This window comes from Peromyscus eremicus, chromosome 18 (assembly GCF_949786415.1).
Source record: "Peromyscus eremicus chromosome 18, PerEre_H2_v1, whole genome shotgun sequence".
In the NCBI taxonomy this organism is placed as follows: Eukaryota; Metazoa; Chordata; class Mammalia; order Rodentia; family Cricetidae; genus Peromyscus; species Peromyscus eremicus.
The window spans coordinates 33554276-33574387 of NC_081434.1; the positions used below are offsets into that span (position 1 = coordinate 33554276).

Here is a 20112-nt window from a genome sequence, read left to right on the forward strand (position 1 = left end):
CTAGGGGAAAGAAAACATGAAACTGATATCACAAAGAAGCTACCGGAAAATCCAGAACATCAATCTTCTTGCTGGAAAACTAGCCTGGCGTGTTGCTGAGTCAAAAGCCAGAAGGAAAGCAAGGGGCACAGGACAACCCTGGAGGAGAAGCAGCTTGGAATCCTGACAGCGGAATTTAAAACGGGGGCCTGGAATCCCCGTTTGAACAAACCCAATGGACAGGCTGAGGCGCTGCGGCTGGGGGATTTTGAATGTTTATTTGGTGCTGATGATACCAGGGCTCAGCTCTTTAATTTTGTTGGGTGTGGTACGGCGTCCTGGCTGAGAGGAAAGGTCTGATAACAGGAGTTGAATGAGGGCAATACCAGTAGACATGTTCATGTGGATGGGGGAAGCCCATGCAAAGAACTACAGGTAACTGAGGAATGCCAAGAACAGAATTAAGTCTTCCCCTCCGAGAAACACGCCAAGTGGTTGTCCAATACCAAACATCCAGTTCACATTATACAGACCTGGCGGGTTATACTTAGGAATATATGTGTGTGTGTGTGTGTGTGTGTGTGTGTGTGTGTGTGTGTGTGCATGTGCATAAATGTTGGGACTCCTGGAGGCCAGAGGTGGCCAGATGACTCCAGAGTTGGAGTTACAGGCAGTTAGCTGACATGGATTCTGGTGACTGAACTTAAGTTCTCTACAAGAGCCAGGCGGTGGTAGCGCACACCTTTAATCTCAGCACTCAGAAGGCAGAGCCAGGTGGGTCTCTGTGAGTTCCAGGCCAGCCTGGGCTACAGAGTGAGTTCCAGGAAAGGCTCCAAAACTACACAGAGAAACCCTGTCTCAAAAAACCAAAAAAAAAAAAAAAAAGTTCTCTACAAGAGTATTATGTGCTCTTAATCACTGAGCCATCTCTCCAGCCTGGAACTATTCATATTAAAGAGAGAAAGTATATATGAACAACATAGAGATTTGCTTGCAGATAATTTGGGAAAACAAAAAACGGGAAGCAAATATTTGGGCTTTTGAATCAGTTGAGGCTTGCTAGGGTTCATGGCCCTCTTCTCTCCACTCTCAGATATCAAAACAAACAAACAAAAAACCCCACCTCGTTAAAACAGAGCTATACAAGGAACCAGATTATCTCTGCATAGATCCTTAGTTCTTAGTCTTCAGTGAGGGACAGAATCACCTGGAAAGCTCTTTAGCTACACTCCCCTCTTCTCCCTAGTGTTTCCGGGAGGGGTCAGAGGATCTGTATTTCAAATGGCTTTCCAAAGAATACTGATTCTGTGGGTAGTGATTCCATTCCGAGAAAGACCCGCCTCCCAGGGCTGGCTTTACCTTGTTCTACATGCTCGACGACCCTGAGGGCCTTCCTAGCTGCCCATCCTCCCATGGAGACGTGGTCCTCCGTGGCGGCGCTGGTCGAGAGTGAGTCCACAGATGAAGGATGACAGAGAGCCTTGTTCTCAGAAACTGCAAGAGACCAGTGCGAGTGAAGGAGCACCCTTAAAAGAAATGCTGCTAAAATAATACACAGCTCCCCTCAAAGTCTCCACAGCATGGAAGGACCTCTCCAGGGGCCCTTGACCATATGGCTCACAGCCACCGTGGAAAACCACACGCGTGTCAGTGTTCTCCCAAAGTGGGGAGGGTCCTACGATCCTGGTGAGTTCGGAGATAAGGAGGAGATGCTAATATGGGCATGCTCATATTACAAAACCATGCCAAAAATACTAGAAGCATTTAGCATGCCCTCGAGATGGGTGGGGATGGGGTAGGGTGGGGTGGGAGCATGATGGATGAGTCTAGCTACTCAAGAGCGATTTGCTAATGTTGGGAGAAAAGTCAGATTAGCATTTAGGGCTGGCACTGAAAACCGATGCTGGGTCTGCAGATCTTGGGTAACACTGAATTGCTGAGACAGTTCCAAGACCATGAAAGTAGGTGTTTGGGGCTTGAACAAGGGCTTCGTGATAACCAGCGATGTCTAGGAAGTGAGGGGCATCTATACTGGGGTCTCTCAAACCTGAGTTCCCACATTACACGCCGCAGTGCAGATACTGAGTTTGGGATAGGCTCTGAGTTGCCATTACTTGAATAAACTCCCACGTGATGCCATATTGTTGCCATACGGCATCCTTCATATGCCATACTGAAGACTATACCTTAAGGAGCAAAGACCCAAACCTTGTTCTCAGTTCTGGATGTTAGGAAAGGTCAAACTCAAAAGTCTTTTCTCCTCTTCTACGGATCTAGAAAACAGCTTCTCTTTTCAATGATGTAAGACACTGGTTCTCAACCTGTGAGTCGTGACCCCAGGGCTCAAACAATCCTGTCACAGGGGTTGGCTAACACCATCAGAAAACACAGCTGTTTACATTATGAGTCATAAAAGTAACAAAGTTACAGCTATGAAGTAGCAATGAAGATAATTTTATGGTTTGGGGTCACCGCAACAGGAAGAACTGTATCAAAGGGTCACAGCATTTGGAAGGTTGAGGACCACTGATAGAAGGAATCCCACCCCTCAAGGATCCAGGTTTAAACTAGGGTGACCAACTTTGTCCTGGTTTGTACAAGATCTCTCAGGTTCTGGCACTCAAAATTGTACCCTGGTACCGTATTAAACGAGGGTTGTGTTGACCAGAACCTTTGTAGGAAGTACAGACTTCCAAGTACCCAAAAGGTAAACGAATGACTGAATTAAATAAGAAAGTCCATTTTCAGTGGGCAGTTCATGAGGATGAACTCATTCAAGCCAGTCTCCCCAAGGCCCATAGTCTTGCCTAAAACTCAAGTCCTGTTGCCCCACGATCTCTGTAAAGTGAGAAGTCTCTGTGTTAGGATGTGCTTTAGAAACCATGAAGTGAGCAAGTAGACAATACCGCGCCAGAGAAGAAGGTGAACTCGGTGGTTCTCACTAAGTTGCTTGTGTTGAGTTTGAATGAGAAGTATGAGCGGGGAAGAGCTTCAGAGTATCTTATTGTTCGGCATGGTGTCCCGTGCCTTTAAGTCCAGCACTGGGAAGTCAGAGGCTGATGAATCTCTTAAAAGATCCAGGTCAGCCTGGTCTACCTCTGAGTTCTCTGCTAGCTAGGGCTGTCTTCAAAAAAAAGGGGGGGGGACTATTATTAAAAATGGAAATTACTGTTTAGTTAGTGCTCCTGAGGCCAAGCAGAGCCCCAAGACTTTATATGAATAATTAGTCCATTTAATACTCAAGACAGCCTGATTTGAGGTACAGTTATCATCCTGTAGTCTACACCGCAGAGAGCTGAGGAATTATCACCAAGATAAAGAGGCCTGACACCACACTGATTATAAATGGCAGATCTGGGGTTTAAATGCCACTGGATGCTTTCAATTAACCATCATGTTACCTAGTCCTCTGAGGTAAGACTGCTAAAGAAATTACAGGATGCTCAGCTGAACTGGGATTTTTGGATAAAAACCAGTGTTTGGTTGGGTTTTTTTTTTTTTAAGCATATGTAGATCCTAAGTAATCCAAATAAAACTAGGCATCCTACATTTTTGGTTGTTGTTGAATCTGGCTACTCTACTTTAAGATTATGTACCGATGAACCCAAGATGGTTGGTATGGACCAGCAGCGGGAACAGAGAGAGTGGACTCCTGAGAATCCTGAGCAACCCCACTGTCCCAGCAGCCAAGTGACTATCACACCCTTGGAGGAGCCACAGCTCCCACAGTGCATCCCAGCCACCATCACAGCAACCAACAGCATGTAGGCCAGGACCCCAGGCAGCCTCATACCCACAGCACCTGCCGGGGAAGGAAGGTTTTCAGAACAGTAAAGTGGTTTCATTGTAAGGACTGGGTATGGTTTGATTGAGAGGAATGATACCAGGAAAGATGTGTGGAGGAGGTAAAGGTTGCAGGTCCTGGTGGAATTCAAGCCCAAGGCAGTAAAGACATAGCCTACTACAACCATTGTAGACCGTCTTTATGTGGTAGAGGTCCATCAGGGTTACCAGAATTATGAGGGTTAGGAAATACCGAGGGATCAGAAGGTCAGGCCCAACAATGTCCACACTATTCTAGACAGAGGTTCCCCACTTTCTACATCCTGGGACCACCCTATTCTAACCCTCTCGTGCAGGGAGACTAGATAGAGGGTGCCAGAGAGAAAGACAGCAAGACAGACCAGTGAGACAGGCTGTGTTTGGGGTTACAGGCCGTGATTCCACAGGGTTCCTCATCCTGGAAGACAGCCTAGAGATGACAGGGATGGCGAGGGAAATGAGAACCAAGGAGATAAGACCCAAGGTCAGTAGCCACCTCAAAGTGTTGCAACTTCAATCACAACCCAAATACCCAGAGAATCTTAAACCACAAGATACAAGCAGGCGATCCACCCACGGAGGACTCATCTGCTTATGCTGAGCAGGGCGGACCTGAGTAAATGGCAGGGTATCGGCCATTCCATCAAGCATTTAGTCATCCAATCAGGGACACAGGGCATGGCATTCCAGCAGCAGGAAATACAAAGATGGCAGCTGAAGACCCTAAGGACTTGTCTTTTGTCACTTGGCCATATAAGATGGAGCTATCTGCATTGTCTACAAAGCATGTGGTTAGAATGAATACTTTTACCTAAAGATGTCTCTTTTGGATAATGACAAACAGGTTTTGTTGCTTATTTACTTATTTATTACATCTATCTATCTATCTATCTATCTATCTATCTATCCATCTATGTCTGGTTTTTCTCAATATGACACTGAAGATTTTTTTTTTTTTTTGGTTTTTTAGAGACAGGGTTTCTCTGTGTAGTTTTGGTGCCTGTCCTGGATCTTGCCCTGTAGACCAAGCTGGCCTCGAACTCACAGAGATCCACCTGGCTCTGCCTCCCGAGTGCTGGGATTAAAGGCGTGCGCCACCGCCACCCGGCTGCCATTGAAGATTTTTAAGTTGTTTCATAATCTGGTTGGGATTTTTTTTATTTCATTTTTAATTTGTAACAAGCTTACCATTGATTTAAGTCAACCAACTGAAAGTACCTGTTACTAAAGTACTTAGATGATGGTGGTGGTGGTGGTGGTGGTGGTGGTGGTGGTGGTGGTGGTGGTGATAAAAAGAGATCGAGGCAGCAAGTGCTTGAAGTTGGGTACCAATATGGCTGTACTTGAGTTCTGCTCTGCATCCAACTACTGTGCGATATTGGAAAAGCCACTCAGCTTCTGGAATCTCTGATTATTCACCTGGCCAATGGAGAAGATAACAGGGCCTTGCTCCCTCCTGGTAGTGTTCCGGTTAAGTGAGGGGAAATATGCAAGGCCACTGGCACCAACTCTGTGGCAGGCATTGTTCTGGTGCCTTAGTTATCTGCTCCTTGCAATCTCAAATCAGAAACCGGCTTCACGGAAGCTTAGTCTCCAGGAGGCAGATTGCTTCCTGGAAGTATTTTTATATGTTTTGAGAGCATCTTAATCTTTTAGTGGGTAGTGGATCTAATAGAAGATCTCCCGAGTTTAAGCATTCGGTTTGGCTCAAGTTTTGCCATTAACTATAGTCATCTCTGTCTTTTTTTTCCTCTGATAGTCTTTGGGGGCAAAAGCTACATAGATGAAGTTCAAATGCAATGTCAGGATTGCTTTCTCTGGGGCAATTTTCCATTTATGCCTCATGGTTGCATTATTACCCTCCAGCATTCCCTTGTTTAGGTTTTATTTTCTCTAAGGAAATGTGAAGATTCAACCTGCTTGCTGTGCTAAACGTGAGAGGCAGGATGTCCAAGGAAGTGGAGCAACATCAGAGCTCATTCCAAGGCAAATGCTGCCACTTTCGGGGAACCCGGGAAGCCCATGGGCGGCTTATGTGCTGACGAACGGTAGTGTGCTTACCCAGGGCTGCTGCCGTGCAGTGGGCTATCATGAATCCCGAGTTCAGACCTCCTTCAGCCACCAGGAAGGCAGGCAGCTCACTGAGGGAGGGGTTACACAGCCTTTCGATTCTTCTTTCACTGATTGCCGCAAGTTCATGGATGCCAATGGCCAAATAGTCCAGGGCCTAAAAGAACACCTCAGTTCAGCTGGCCTGCATGGGCATGTACTTCCGGGGTCAGGAGCACACTCAGAAAGCTTACTTTGGCTGGGTATTCACCATGGAAGTTTCCTCCTGAAATTGTCTCTCCTCGACTGGCAAAAACCATCTTTCAAAAACAGGTTAAGGCTTAAACATAACGTTGTTGGCCACTTCAAAGGTAACTTCCTACCCCCATCCACTTGTTTTTAGTAGTAAAGTGGCAGTCATCGTACAGATATAGGGAAAGACAAGTCTTCCCATGAGCAGTTGTTGACAGGAACACACACACACACACACACACACACACACACATATACACAGATACACAGACACACACAAACAACACACACATACCACATACACAGACACACACACATACATACACACAACACACAACACACACACATACATACACACAACACACACACATACATACACACAACACACAACACATACACAGACACAAACACAGACATACACACAGACACACACACACACACACACACACACACACTGAAGGTAAATTGTGTGCAGGTAATTGGATCCCAAAAGCATGGGGCATGAGATGTTTTCCCTTGAGATCAGTGATGTTGACTCCCATAACTTTTCTGATCTGCCAATTTAACACTTGTAGTCAAAACCTAAAACAGTAACCACTGGTATGAAACCAAATTCTGTTTCCTCTGTGGAGCTGTGAACCCATGCTCCATCAAAGAAGCTGTTGAATAGATGATTTGGCTGATAGAGCACACATCAAAACATCTGGAATAACCCACGCTGGGACTGTTTTCCCACTCTGTCCTCTGAGATCCTGTGTGAGTATTCAACAGTCAACAGGCCCTACAGACCTACTTCAGCGGGAGGGAACTTTGGACTCCGGGAGTGTGATTACCCCCAGAGATAGTTCCAGTCTATCACACACTTTGCTTAAGCCAGCAGGCACAAGGGCAAATATAATAAAATACCCTTCATCCTGGTTCCCAAAGCTCATGTCTTCCCTCTGGGCTTTATAAACAATCTATTTAGCTATTCATTATCAGAGTTTGCATCTGTGGTATGAGCCAACCTCCGAATGACAATATTCGGAAGAAAAAATTGTCTATACTGAGTGTGTGCAGATATTTTCTTGTCATTATTCCCTAAATAATACAATAAAACAACTACTTATGTAGTGTTTACATTGTATTAAGTGTTACAGGTAATCTAGAGAGGACTTAAACATATACAGGAAGAAGTGTGTACGCCATCCACGGTAGATTAGAGACTTGAGCACACAAAGATTTTACAATGGGAAGAGTGTCCTACAGCCAATCCCCCACACAGATACAGTCTTCTCTCTGTCCTCTGCATCCCTGCATCGACTGCTGCTCTAATTCAAAAATACAACATGTTGTATTATTCTCTTGTTTCCCAACTTTGTTGGTCATTAGCGTTCCAGCAACTTGTGGCTTCCCTAACTACGTGGCATTTTACAATCAGCGCCCTTTACCTGCAGTACAACACGGAGAAACCTGTTCCCTCTGGGAACATCAGTACTAGAGGTGCTCTCAACTACCTGAAAATTCATCCACAACCAAGGGTCTTTTGAAGAAGAACCAACCCATGAGATCAGGCCACACAGCAGGCGTGAGAGCCACTGTTCCTTCTGGGATGAGTGAGAGATTAATAATCCCGAGGATTATCGACTGCCGGTTTGAACTCACCACGAGGCGATCTCAGAGAACATAAAGTGAAATCTCAAAGCAGGCTTACAGAAAAAGCACACTCCAACCCCGGCTGGGAAGCCTCCCCCAGCTGTGGGGTAACCCACCATCTGTTCACCAGGGCTGTGAGCCTCCCTCAGCCATTTCTCCCGTATGGAGAACAGAGGCAGCTGTGGAATGGGAAGAAAGGGTTCTTAAGAGGACTGACTGCCTGTTTTCAAAGGCAGCGACGCCTCTGTGAAGACTGGACCCCGACTAATTATCTCAGCTTCAAAGAAAGAAAACAGATTCCCTAAGGGAAAGGGATCCCGTTGAGGGAAGAAAAGCATCCTCCACAAGGAATGAAAGCATTCTTACTGTGTGTACGGATACAGATACTCTGGCCCGAGTCAAGCCCACGCCAGAAAGAAGTCTGGGGATGGGGATGTCTTACATCACCGGAAATAAGCACCCTGCATCACTAGAACCAGGCTGCAGAAGGGAGGACCAGTCTAGAAGGCTCTGATCAGATCCGCAACAACCTCAGAAGCAGGTTTTCAATCAGTGCCTTGGTGAAATGTATCCGCCAAGGCTGCAGGCGCTGCCGTGATCTTTCGTGGGCCAATTTTAAAAGCGCAGCATGCTAGACTCAAAACCTAAGAGTAGGTTCACATGTCTGCTTCTGCCACTTACCGACTCTGACCTAGAAGAAGCCACCGAGTGCTCGGCTTCAGGGACTTACTCATCTCCCTGTGAGATGGGATCATTCGACACAGAGCCCCTCACACAGCCAGCTAGAGAAAACTGCACATGCGTAGAACATGCAAAAGATACAGGGTTGTCTGTGGCACTGTTGAGCTCTGTAGTGATGATGTCCTTCACAAACGCTATGGTGTCATTCACCACACCGTGGACCTAAAGCACAATAAAAATAAAGTCTATGATTAATATCCCAGTGAGAATGCCAATATTCCAGCCGGGCAGTGGTGGCACACACCTTTAATCTCAGCACTTGGGAGGCAGAGGCAGGTGGATCTCTGTGAGTTCGAGGCCAGCCTGGTCTACAGAGTGAGTTCCAGGATAGGCTCCAAAGCTACACAGAGAAACTCTGTCTCAGAAAGCAAAAAAAAAAAAAAAAAAAAAAAAAAAAAAAAGCCAATATTCTTGGAAGATGGCATCTTCAGGCTTTTCCTTGTAACTGCTTTGCAGTTATGATCATAAAAAGTATAATTGGCTCCTTTAGGATATGAAGACAACTGGTAAGTTTTTAGCAGAACAAATTAGAACACATTAAGATAATACATAAAATAAATATAAAAATAATTAGACTAATATGCAAAACGTTGTGGTATGGGAAAAAGTGCCAGCCCTGGCCACAAAGAATTGCATTTCCAGTGGTAGGATGTAGGCAAGTTAGGTTTCTGGTTGAAATAGAGACTTGGAAAGTAGATGGTGAGAGCCTCCTTTCTGTTCATAAGAAGTAAATAAGATACTATAGGCATGTCTTGAACATGACTCACAGAGATCACCCAGACGGTAGCCATCAAGGGCCTGATGTCATGAATCATAAAGCATCACACTAAAGATGGTCATGCCAGGTGGTGGTGGCACATGCCTTTAATCCCAGCACTCGGGAGGCAAAGCCAGGCAGATCTTTGTGAGTTCGAGGCCAGCCTGGGCTACAGCGTGAGTTCCAGGAAAGGCACAAAACTACACAGAGAAACCTTGTCTCGAAGAAAAAAAAAAAAAAGATGCTCATAAGGAAAGCAGCCACCCTGCACCTTGCCCCAGGACAGCCATGGTGTACTTCCTGGCTTCTCCCAGAAGTCTAGGAGATAAAGATCTAGTACTACGATCTTGGGCAAGGAGGGTACCGAAGCCTGATCATCAGGTCCTGAATGCAAAGTGGGAGACAGTCCCAATTTCACAGTTGGGAAAATTCGATGAATTAGTATTTGGGAGACACCGATAACGGAACCCATCATTTGGAGACATCATCTTTCTTAGAGGGGCAGCGGCTCTTAAGTCAGGACTCACTCCTCCGGTTTAGTTAATCTGGCAAACTTCTTTCCATAGAAGTTTCTGAACTATTACTTAATAAACTAGTCAAATAGGACTTGTTGAGTCACAGTCAATGAGGGTAATTATTCTAGGGAAAACACCTTTTTATTCTCTCCGTCAGAACGTGACTGACAAATCGTTTCTTGAGATGATCGTAACTGCTCATCAGTCAGATTACGTAAAAAAAAAAAAGCTGCATACATTTCTTACTAAAAGTTGTGTCAGAGATTCATTTATGATTGTTTATACTTGATCATAAGATGAAGATAAGGCATGCCGCATAGGCACTTGAATTCTGAAAGACAGAATGGTACTTGCCTGTGAACAGTTCTGACTGGCTGAATGCAGTTTTTCCCTACAGGAAGAGCCAGTGAGACTCTTCAATGCTACTTAGCTGCTGTGGTACATCAACACAGGAGGCCAAGATATGGGAGGTTTGCTAGGCGGTGGTGGCGCATGCCTTTAATCCCAGCATGCGGGAGGCAGAGGCAGGAAGATCTCTGTGAGTTCGAGGTCAGCTTGGGCTATGGAGTGAGTTCCAGGAAAGGCACCAAAGTTACACAGAGAAACCCTGTCTCGAAAAAAAAGGATATGGGAGGTTTAGCTGACCCAGTAAGAAGTTGGTTAGACAGGAGAAATGGAAATATAAAAGACCGTATTTTTAACAGTAGCAGTAGAGAGATTTGGATTACATTCCGCCATGACATGGTTTTCTAAAACCTTCCTCTTCTCCTTTCTATTGTTTTCCCTCTGAATTTGTGGCGAGAGCCTTTGCTGATCTCCTGTCTCTTGACTTTACCTGTGGACAGCAGCGTAAGGTGTACGCGTCTTGGACACGGTCACAGAACCTGTGGCTTTCTGTGCAAGGAAGGGGGGGGTGGCGGGGAAGAAAACAGACGACACATTACTGGCCTCCCCAGGGCACACAGCACCAATGAGCCCACTCCAACCAAATGTGTCCAGACCTGCAATTTCTGATGGGTGGTGGTCTGAGTCCAAGAGTGACCGGAACCGGAAAGCAACTTCAATTTGCCCTCGGTGAGGGCGGACAGCATGAATGTCTAGAGTTGAAGGAGGAAAAAAAAAAAAAAAAAAAAGTCTGAGCAATTCTGATATTAGAATGAACCACAGAGGGGGCAGGACCATCCACGGTGCTGCTGGCAGAGTCCTCTAAAGTCCTGGGGGTTCTCACCCATCATGCCGAATTAAATGCTTCAACCCAAAGGTTAAATTTTTCTTTACTTGGTTGTCTCTACTGCACGTGTTGCAGTGCAAACTGTTTGCAGACTACACTTAGAAACTTAGCTCCAGGCCCACCCTCAAAGGTACCAGACTGGAGGCAAGAGAGAGCACGTATCGTGGCTTAAATTGACCGAGTCATTTTTGGACATTTTCTGCTTTACTTATTATTAGCATGGAGCCCTTGACATTCATTAATTTCTAGAGAAGATACAGATACTTATATCATTTGCCTTCCCAATTTTCTTATCAGGGCAATCATAATCTCTCTCTTTCTCTCTCTGTCTCTCTCTCTGTCTCTGTCTCTGTCTCTGTCTCTCTCTCTCTCTGTGTGTGTGTGTGTGTGTGTGTGTGTTTCTGTCTGTCTATACATACATGAGCACATGAATGCCGAGTGTATATGAATGTATATGTGGAAGCCAGAGAACAAGTGTGGGTGCCATTCCTTAGGCACTGTCCACCTTCACCTTCCCTGTAAGTTTTCACTTCGAGACAGAGTCCCTGACTGGCCTGGAACTCATCAAGTAAGCTAGGCTGGCCAGTGAGCCCTAGAGATCTCCTGTCTCCATCTCCTGAGCTCTCGGATGACAAGCACACACGACCACGTCCAATTTTTAAAAAGTCAGTTCTGGGGACTGAACTTAGGTCCTTGGATTTGCAAAACAAGATCTTCACCTACTGCGCTCTCCCCAACCCTTTTTTTACCTGAGTTTCGAGTCTTATAAACTGACTTTTAAAGCAATACCTAGTTTGGCAACACCCAGATTACCGGGTGACCTGGAGCAGATTGCTTTGGCTCTCCAGGCCAGTGTCTGTCTTCAGAATGGAACTGCTACAGGACTCAGTGACGCTGTGAAGTCCTGGGTCTACTAGGAGCATGTGGGGCTTCTCGCCCTTCCCTGCCACCCACCCCCTCCACCTCTGAGCCTAAAAAAGTCAACCAAGTCGCCCCGGTTGAATGAGTAAGCAAACAGAACCTGCTGACCAGTATCGAAGGCTTTGGTGGTGCCCTTCAGCACCTCAAGGGTTAAGGCAGCCACAATGTCAGCCTGCCGGGTGATGGCGATGGCCCGCTCCACAGCTTCACAGCCCAGGGAAGTGATCATCTGTGTCCCATTAATGAGTGCCAGGCCCTGTCGGGGAAGGAAAGAAAAGTTTCTTATTGTGTTCACCATAAGGAACCCACAGACGAGCAGATCTGATATCTTCTGCTTCGGTAGGAGAGAAACCGGCCAGTCGGATGAGCTCTGTGTCATCGGTGTGTTTTCACAAGTGTGGGCCAGTCGTGCAGATCCACAGGCTTGAGCGGCAGCACAGCTGGAATCATTAGCACAGTGCTGGCCCAAGGGTACCCGATGACCGTTCCCCTGTCAAGGCAGCCGTGTGACCCAGCAGTGAAGAATACATGCAGCGCCGTCAGCCCTCTGTGTTATGTTTTTATTAACTCTCTCACCATCATAGAGACAAGACATCTGAAGACTATCCTGCTCCAAGGCTGGGGCTGAGAGCATCTTCAGGGGCTGACTGAGCAGATCTTAATCGAGCTCCTTAAAAACTGGATTTGAAATTTATGTTCTTAGAGAACCCTCAGGGACTTGTGTCATGACTAATCTTAATATTCACAGAGGAGCCCTTTCTCCAGTGAGCAGCTGTAAATCAACACATCAGTTGTGTTTATTTTAAGGAACCACTGAGGCTGGTATTGAAGATGAAGACAGGGCATATGTGAAGATTTGTTAATACAAACACGTTTTTCTTGACTTACCTCTTTTGGTTTCAGAACAACTGGTTTCAACCCATGGGCTTCTAGGACCTGTTGAATGATTAAAAGCACAAACGTGGTTATTATTTGAAATATCAGCTTAATTTTTTTTTTCATATGGAGCCCAGTGAAGTACTTTCAGTTCCAAAGTTTGTCTTATAAAAGATTATGCCTACATAAACTGGTTCTGGCCAGATTCTTGGGGCCAGTGTCTATGTCTATTTAGTTGGAAATCAGGCTTAGTTTTTCAATAACTTGTGGACTTTTGAACCAAGGCAATTTGGTTGCCTACAGAATACATTTTGTTTTCAAGTTCTTCTGTGTTGGGCACCAAGTGTTGAGACTCACCCAGATATACCTGCTCTCAGCTAAGGCCAGGCTCTGGGCTGGCTGTCTATATGCATGCTTCTGCATCCAAAGCAGGACCCCCAAATAGTCCTCAGCCCTTGTTTCTGCAACCTCTGTCACCGACAGAACCTCAGAGCAGGACTTGGGAGCAAATATGTGCACACTAATGAAGAGGAGATTATGGAAGCCCCTCAACAAGGTAGAGCTAGAATCCCAAGAGGAGAGGGACAGAGTCTGCTTTCTCTCAAATAATAAAAGTACAAGCTGCTGCTACATTGAGGTTCTCCTGGGGGGTGGGGGGATGGAGTTAAAGTAGGAGAAAGACTGACCAGTGTCACTTAACTCTATTTCTCAGGGTCTGAGGACTTCTCACTGCAGGGTGTTGTGCTGGGCTGAGGGTGTGAACAGTAGAGACTGTCAAGCTCAGGACAACCAGGTCACTCATAGGCTGAATGCTTGCGAGCACATATAGGGAAGAAATAACACATAACCCCATACGTGTGGGTGACCTGGAAAGGATCAGAGGAGCAGAGCGGGTAGATTCCTAGAGGACTTTTCAGAAGAAAAAAAAAATGGGGACAAAGTGTTGAGCGATCTGCTTAACCCAGAGTATATTTGAGTGTAGGCTAACTCTAGTTTCTGCCATGGAGAGCCTTGGGTAGAAGGGACTGTGGAGATCACATGGAAAACAACACTCTTGAAGCCACATCATGTCTGAACTTTATCCTCAAGATGAGGGACATGCTAGAAGTTTAACCAGGATGTGTTTGGATTTGCTGTTGACCAAGCTCAGGCTGGCTGCAATGTGAAGGTGGTTGAGGAAACATTGTCCACAGAGATAGAACCAAGATAGGCTGCATGGAAGAAAGATGACCTGGAACCCGGATCCCCCAAAGGGCGAGCTAGTTTCTTCTTCCTCCTCGGTCCTCTGTCTCTTTAACTTACTGTTCGGGTACCTCTCATGACTGCTCATAGAGGACACTTTAAATGATGCGGTTTGCTGCTCAGTTGAGATTTGCTCATGAAGAAAACATTAAAAGCTTTGTGTAAAACACACTGTTCTGGTGAGCTCATCAAGGAGAACAGATTGTGCTTTCTAGAGGCCACAGAGCAAACTCTTCTGTCTTTCAGAACTCTCACCTGTAAGACGAGCTCCCCAAAACAATTGTGACCCAGTGTGACCTCCCCAGTGGGCACCAGCAGTCTTGTGAGTGCGGAATACACTCCTGAAATTAAGACTGCGTTCCCATCTAGAGCCACACATCTTGGGTGCTGGCAGGGGAATATGGAAGCCAGTCTCCTTTCCTGGTGTGCCTCCTAGGCTGGAGTTAACTATCTGTAACTTGTCCGCCATAAAGACAGAGTGGCATCACACACACAGGAGTCTCCTGGCTCCAGCTCAGGAGAACCACTACGGATGAAGCTGTTATGTGAGGCTTACATATTTAGCGTCAGCCCAGCCACTCTTTGGGGACCACATCTTTCCTTCGCCAATGAGTCCCAGAGCAAGATGAGAGAGGGGCGCAAGGTCTCCACTGGCACCAACAGTTCCTTTCTCTGGAACGTAGGATAGGCAGGAGGCTGCGAGAGAAGGAGGCACCGGTTACCTCGAGAGTGCTTACGCCATTGTGGTTATCTTTCCTTTGCCAGTGAAGACAACTCTCACTCCCAACAGGGTCTAGAGTCCTTTTGTGGCATACATAGCCAAGGATGATCAATTCTCAGGCACAACTAATGTGTAAGAGAAGCAGTTTAGCTGGGCAGTGGTGGCGCACGCCTTTAATCCCAGCACTAGGGAAGCAGAGGCAGGTGGATCTCTGAGTTCAAGGCCAGCCTGGTCTACAGAGCAAGTTCCAGGACAGCCAGGGCTACACAGAGAAACCATGTCTCAACACACACACACACACACACACACACACACACACACACACACACACACACACAGAGACAGAGAGAGACAGAGAAAGAGAGAGAGAGAGAGACCAGCTGAGTTGTTATAAAAGAGGAGAGTGTGGAGGGAAGAAGAAAAGAGGGAAGAAGGAAATAAGAAGGAAGGGAGGGAGGGAGGGAGGGAGGAGGAGGGAGAGAAAATGTGTGTATGTGGGGCGGGCAGGCATCCAGAGGGAAGGACATGGTGCTCAGGCTGTCGTGACTCCGCTCTTGGGATTCTACCAGTATCTCAGAAACACAATTACGAACTAGCTGTTGCTCATCACGTCCTGGTTTACAAGAGCAAAAAGTTAGAAATAATTGAAATACAGAATTAAGGGGCATTCATGTGATCAGATTATATGCAATCATTAAAAGCTGTTGGAGAATGCTTAAAAACTGTAAATGTTTACTTTAAAAACCATAGATTATTCTAGAAGGACACGGCATACCAAAGTATTATTAACACAGTTCTTTAGGGCAATAAATTTGCGGGCAAAACTCTCTCTCTCTCTCTCTCTCTCTCATCATTCAGTTATCACCTCACACACTATAACCACTTATGCGTACACATGTTAACACAAGAGTTAACCCCCCCCCCAAAAAAAAGGAGGCTTCTGTTTCCTAAAATAAAGTCCTGATGGTGGTGATTGTTTCCACAGCGGTTGCTAAATAATAGCAGTTAGACACATCAGTGCCAACCATAGGCCAGCTTCCAGGCTATAGCTGACCTGGGGGATTCTCAGAGCAGCAGGGACCCAGGGATGCCTTAAACACATCTATCAGAGCGTAGGTGCATTCAGAGTTGGAGTTCTGCTGTCTTGGGTTTGAGGCTTGTGGTGGAACAGAGCTTGCAGATGGGTGTTGTGATCACTACGGATCTGTGTAGACAGCCCTATGGCCCATAGACCGTGACCTTCGCTGGTCAGTGTGTAACATTTGTGAGTCCCCTGTGCCCTCTACATAGCAACTCAAGCATCTGGTCTTCTCTGCAGGACATGAAACCTTATTTCTTTTCCTGTTCCTTTCCCCCAAAGATCCCTGGGATTTCCAGTGACCTGATTTTTTTTTGTTGTTGTTGTTGTTTTGAGTTTTTTGAGACAGGGTTTCTCTGTATAGCTTTGCGCCTTTTCCTGGAACTCACTTGGTAGCCCAGGCTGGCCTCGAACTCACAGAGATCTGCCTGGATCTGCCTCCCGAGTGCTGGGATTAAAGGCGTGCACCACCACCGCCCGGTGTGTGACCTGATGTTTTATCCTGAGCTGTGGGAAGGGACGGCTTCCTGAGCCTTGAGAATCTGGTCTCCCCTTTAAGGCCTGAGTTGCGCTGCATCACGTCCTATCCCACAACGGCTTCATGGCCAAGTCAGTTGTTAACCTCTTCACATTTTGACCTACCTTTTAAAAATGTTAGATTTCCATGTGCAAGTGCAACTTGTCCATCATCTGGGAAACACTAAGAGTTCAGATTCCCGGGTACCACTGGAACCACTGTCTTTGGGATGGACATAATCCAGGAATTATGTTCATATTGGTGCAATTTCTCTGATCATAGACGGGCACCATTGAATAGGAAGCTCTGTGTAGGCCTGAACTTACTGGCATACTGGCAGGGCTCACACTTATCTTAAACGCTAGATGAAAGATACCACAAGATGGGTTGACATTTATGGAAATAACTCGAGCTGCCATTCCTGCTACCTGACAGCTGGCTCTCCTCCTTGCCAAACCTGTTTTATACTTGTCTTGATCATTTTCCTTTTAATCTTGGCATCTAGTCATCCAAATCTACTTTTGGGGGTGTGGCCAACTTCTCCGAAAAGTCAGACTAAGGATCCATGGCCTTACCATTAAATACTTCAATAACTTGCTTCAGGGTCTCCAAGGAGATCCCGCTGTATCCTTTGGCTAGAACATTGATCCTCAAAGCCAAGAGCATCCGGCACCTCTCGGGGCTGAGTGGTTTCCCGACACCTACAGAGCAGAATTGTCATTTTTCGTCAAGAAGGAAAACAAAACAAAGACAAATCCCTCACCTCCTGCCTGCCCCCACCTCTTGGGTCCTTCCTCACTTCTGACGGTCTCCCCCTGGCTTTCTGAGCTGGATGGACAGAGATGCCGGTTGTCTGTCTCGCTCCTCCAAGCCTTGTCCAGACCAAGCTGGAGGCCCAGGTTCTCCTTCTCAATCCCTTCCTTAAAGTCCTTCAGTGGACCTCACCTTCCCAGACGCCTTTAGAATACTGCAGGGAGGCTTTGACACGGCTTCTTGAGTGTGCTGGGCCCAGGGCTCATCCTACCTAGCTCATGCCCTGAATGCTAGCCTTGTTTTCTGTCCTAAATGCATTCCTCTCTTCATAGGCTTGGATACATGCTCCTATTTCAAGCCCGTCCCTCCACCAGGCCCGTTCTAAGCTGCAGCAGAAGGTTGGTCTGGTCTAATGCCATCTGTTCACACTCCTGGGTCCCCGGTACCCAGCCCTTGAATGCCCTTGGAACACATCAGCTGATGTGGCTGGTAGCACTATCTACTCAATCACGTGATCTAATGTGATTTAGGAGGCACCCAATACGAGGAACAATTTACCTGAAGAATGGGAACGAACTAAGTTGACCTGGAGCTCCCTGAAAGAGAAAGATGAGAACCCTCTTAGACACCTTGCGTGAGCATGCTCCCTCCAGCTGGGAACATAAAGGGGACAACCGTAAGATTTTAGATGGCCAGCCGCATGCAGTGAAAAGAAACAACAGGTCTTGTTCTCTTGTGATGAGTTGGGTACAAGTCAACTCAAGCTTCCCACTGTTCACCAAGATACATGAGAAGCTTGGCTATCTTCCAGGGTTGTGTGAGAATTTGCTACCCAAGGCTTGGTCCGAAACAGCGGTTCTCAACGTATGGGTTGCGACTCCTCCGGGGGTCGCATAGCTGACATCCTGCATATCAGATGTTTATATTATGATTCAGAACGGTAGCAAAATTACAGTCATGGAGTAGCAACGAAATAATTGTATGGTTGGGGGTCACCCTGACATGAAGAACTGTGTTAAAGGGTCGCGGCGTTAGGAAGGGTGAGAACCACTGGTCTAAAGCAAGTGGTCAATGAATGTCCATGTGGCAAACGTGAACGACCTCCCTGGAGGCGAACTCTCAAAGTTGGCGCAGATGGGCTGCGAGCGCGTGCACTTGAGACTTACTGTAGCTTATGGATGGGGATTACCGTTCTGGCAAATTTCCCAAAGCCTGTGGTGATGCCGTAAACAACTGGAACACAAAATAAGCAGACACCCTCGTGATTAAACTCAACGGAGCTTTCATTCTTACGTGTGTCCGTAAAAATAACGTCAGGACCACCGGAGAAAGAGGTACCTGTTTTTTCTTTTATGATGCTGTCTATGACTTCTCTCGACTGCTGCACTTTCTTCTCAGCAGTTGAAGTGAGCTAGGAAAGCACGGGCCAGAGCGAGCACGTGAAAGTCTTCCGTGTCCAGTGGAAGTGGAACCGTCCCTTCTTCCCCCCTTCCCCACATACCTTTATCTTGTAACGTCCCTTTCCCAAGTTGACCAGATCCTCCGTGCTCAGACTGTCCCCATCTAAGGCAATGTACTGCACAAAAGGAGTGAATCTCAGTGAGTTGGGGGACCTTCTGAGGGCTAGCCTTGGACACAGCCTGATGCCAAAGATATTTTATTACTGTTGTGAGGCATTAGCGTGCTGATTAAGAACATGCCTGGCTTACAAGGAGACGGGACAAGAAAAGTCAGGAAATCGAGGCCAGGTTCCCTGTAGTAGCACTCTGAGCTGGCTGAACCAGTCCTTAGGTATGGTATTCGCCCAGGTCCGCACCCCCTCCTCTTAAAAGGGGAGAGTTATCATGTCACCAGACATGACAAGACTTCATTTTTCCCCACAAAAAAAAAAGAAAAGCGTTTTGCAGCTTACCTTTTCAGGCTCCCGATATTTGCTGTATCTGAAGCCAGGTAAAGGAACAGACTTGGCCGTGTGGAAAAGCCCCAGCCCCACCACGACAGGCCCGGCCCCCAGGGCTGACCAAAGAGGCTGCAGAAAGGATACAGGAAAACTCCTTCCGGCTGTGAGGGAATGAAGTCAGGAGACATTACATCGCCTTCGATGACTGAAACAAGAAGAGGAGAGAGAGAGCCTTGCAGACCACAGGGTTGCCACATTTGGGCTGCTGCCAGACCCGGGAGCGGCCCCTCCATACACTGAGCTTGCATGGTCTAGCCATGGCTGCTGGAACGGGACCTCCTGCATTTCCCCACGGCCTCAGCGTCTTTATACAGGAAAGCAAAAAGCAGGAAGGTAGGCGCGGGACCTAAGTTCTACTCTGGCGGTCACTTCTTTTAAATCTGAAAGCTCAGCACCCCTGTGCTGCTGGCCTCAGGTCGGCTGAGGTTTATCCGATGGCTAAAGGATTCTGTAATTGCAAGGGGATTCAGAGCTGCAGCCTTGGTTGGGTTCAAGTGCAGAATCTTGTCACTTAGGACCTGCCTCTCTGCATCCGTTGCAGCAGGCTGAAGGAAAGGTGGGTGAAAAGTTTAGCTTGGGAAACCCCCCCGCACCCACAGGTCAAGTACTCAAGCCGATTTTTCTCAAATCCTTTCCCCTGACACGAGGGTGGTTTCCTCCAGGCCATCCCAGGGCAGTCCATCCCGTTCCCCTGCGGGTTGGGGGGGCACTCACCCACTTCGACGAACTCATTGTCCTCCAAGGCCACCTCCAGCAGGTCCTCGTTATCCAGCAGGCCCAGGCCCTTGCACCGGCGCACGAGGAAGCGCACTTCGTCCACCGAGGCGAAGCCACCGTTGTCCGGTTTGTTCTTCATGTAGCGCCGCACGGCCTCGCGGCCCAGCCAGCCTACCGTGAGCTTCCCGTCCCTGCAGGGCACCGCCAGCCATTCCCCACGCACGTGCACCGTGTACCTCGGCATGGCCCGGTTACTGTGACAGTCCCTCTAAAGCAACAGGCCACTGCGAACCCAGTGCTGGCTCCTTCCCTACCTACCTGCCTGCCTACCTACCGTCCCAGACTG

General features: G+C 47.2%; 1 protein-coding gene across 1 annotated transcript; it reads right to left on the reverse strand.

Moving 5' to 3' along the window:
* Window positions 1-255: 255 nt before the first annotated feature.
* On the reverse strand, window positions 256-20010 carry Hal (histidine ammonia-lyase). Its single transcript, XM_059245807.1, has 18 exons — window positions 19764-20010; window positions 19134-19194; window positions 19002-19029; window positions 18591-18665; window positions 18428-18500; window positions 18256-18322; window positions 17648-17685; window positions 16912-17037; window positions 14577-14716; window positions 12791-12838; window positions 12011-12158; window positions 10752-10847; window positions 10586-10644; window positions 8560-8640; window positions 6105-6170; window positions 5863-6028; window positions 1339-1473; window positions 256-335 (listed from the first exon to the last, which is right to left on the reverse strand). The coding sequence occupies exons 1-18, from the start codon at window positions 20008-20010 to the stop codon at window positions 256-258; spliced, it is 1734 nt and encodes a 577-aa protein (XP_059101790.1).
* Window positions 20011-20112: the final 102 nt, after the last annotated feature.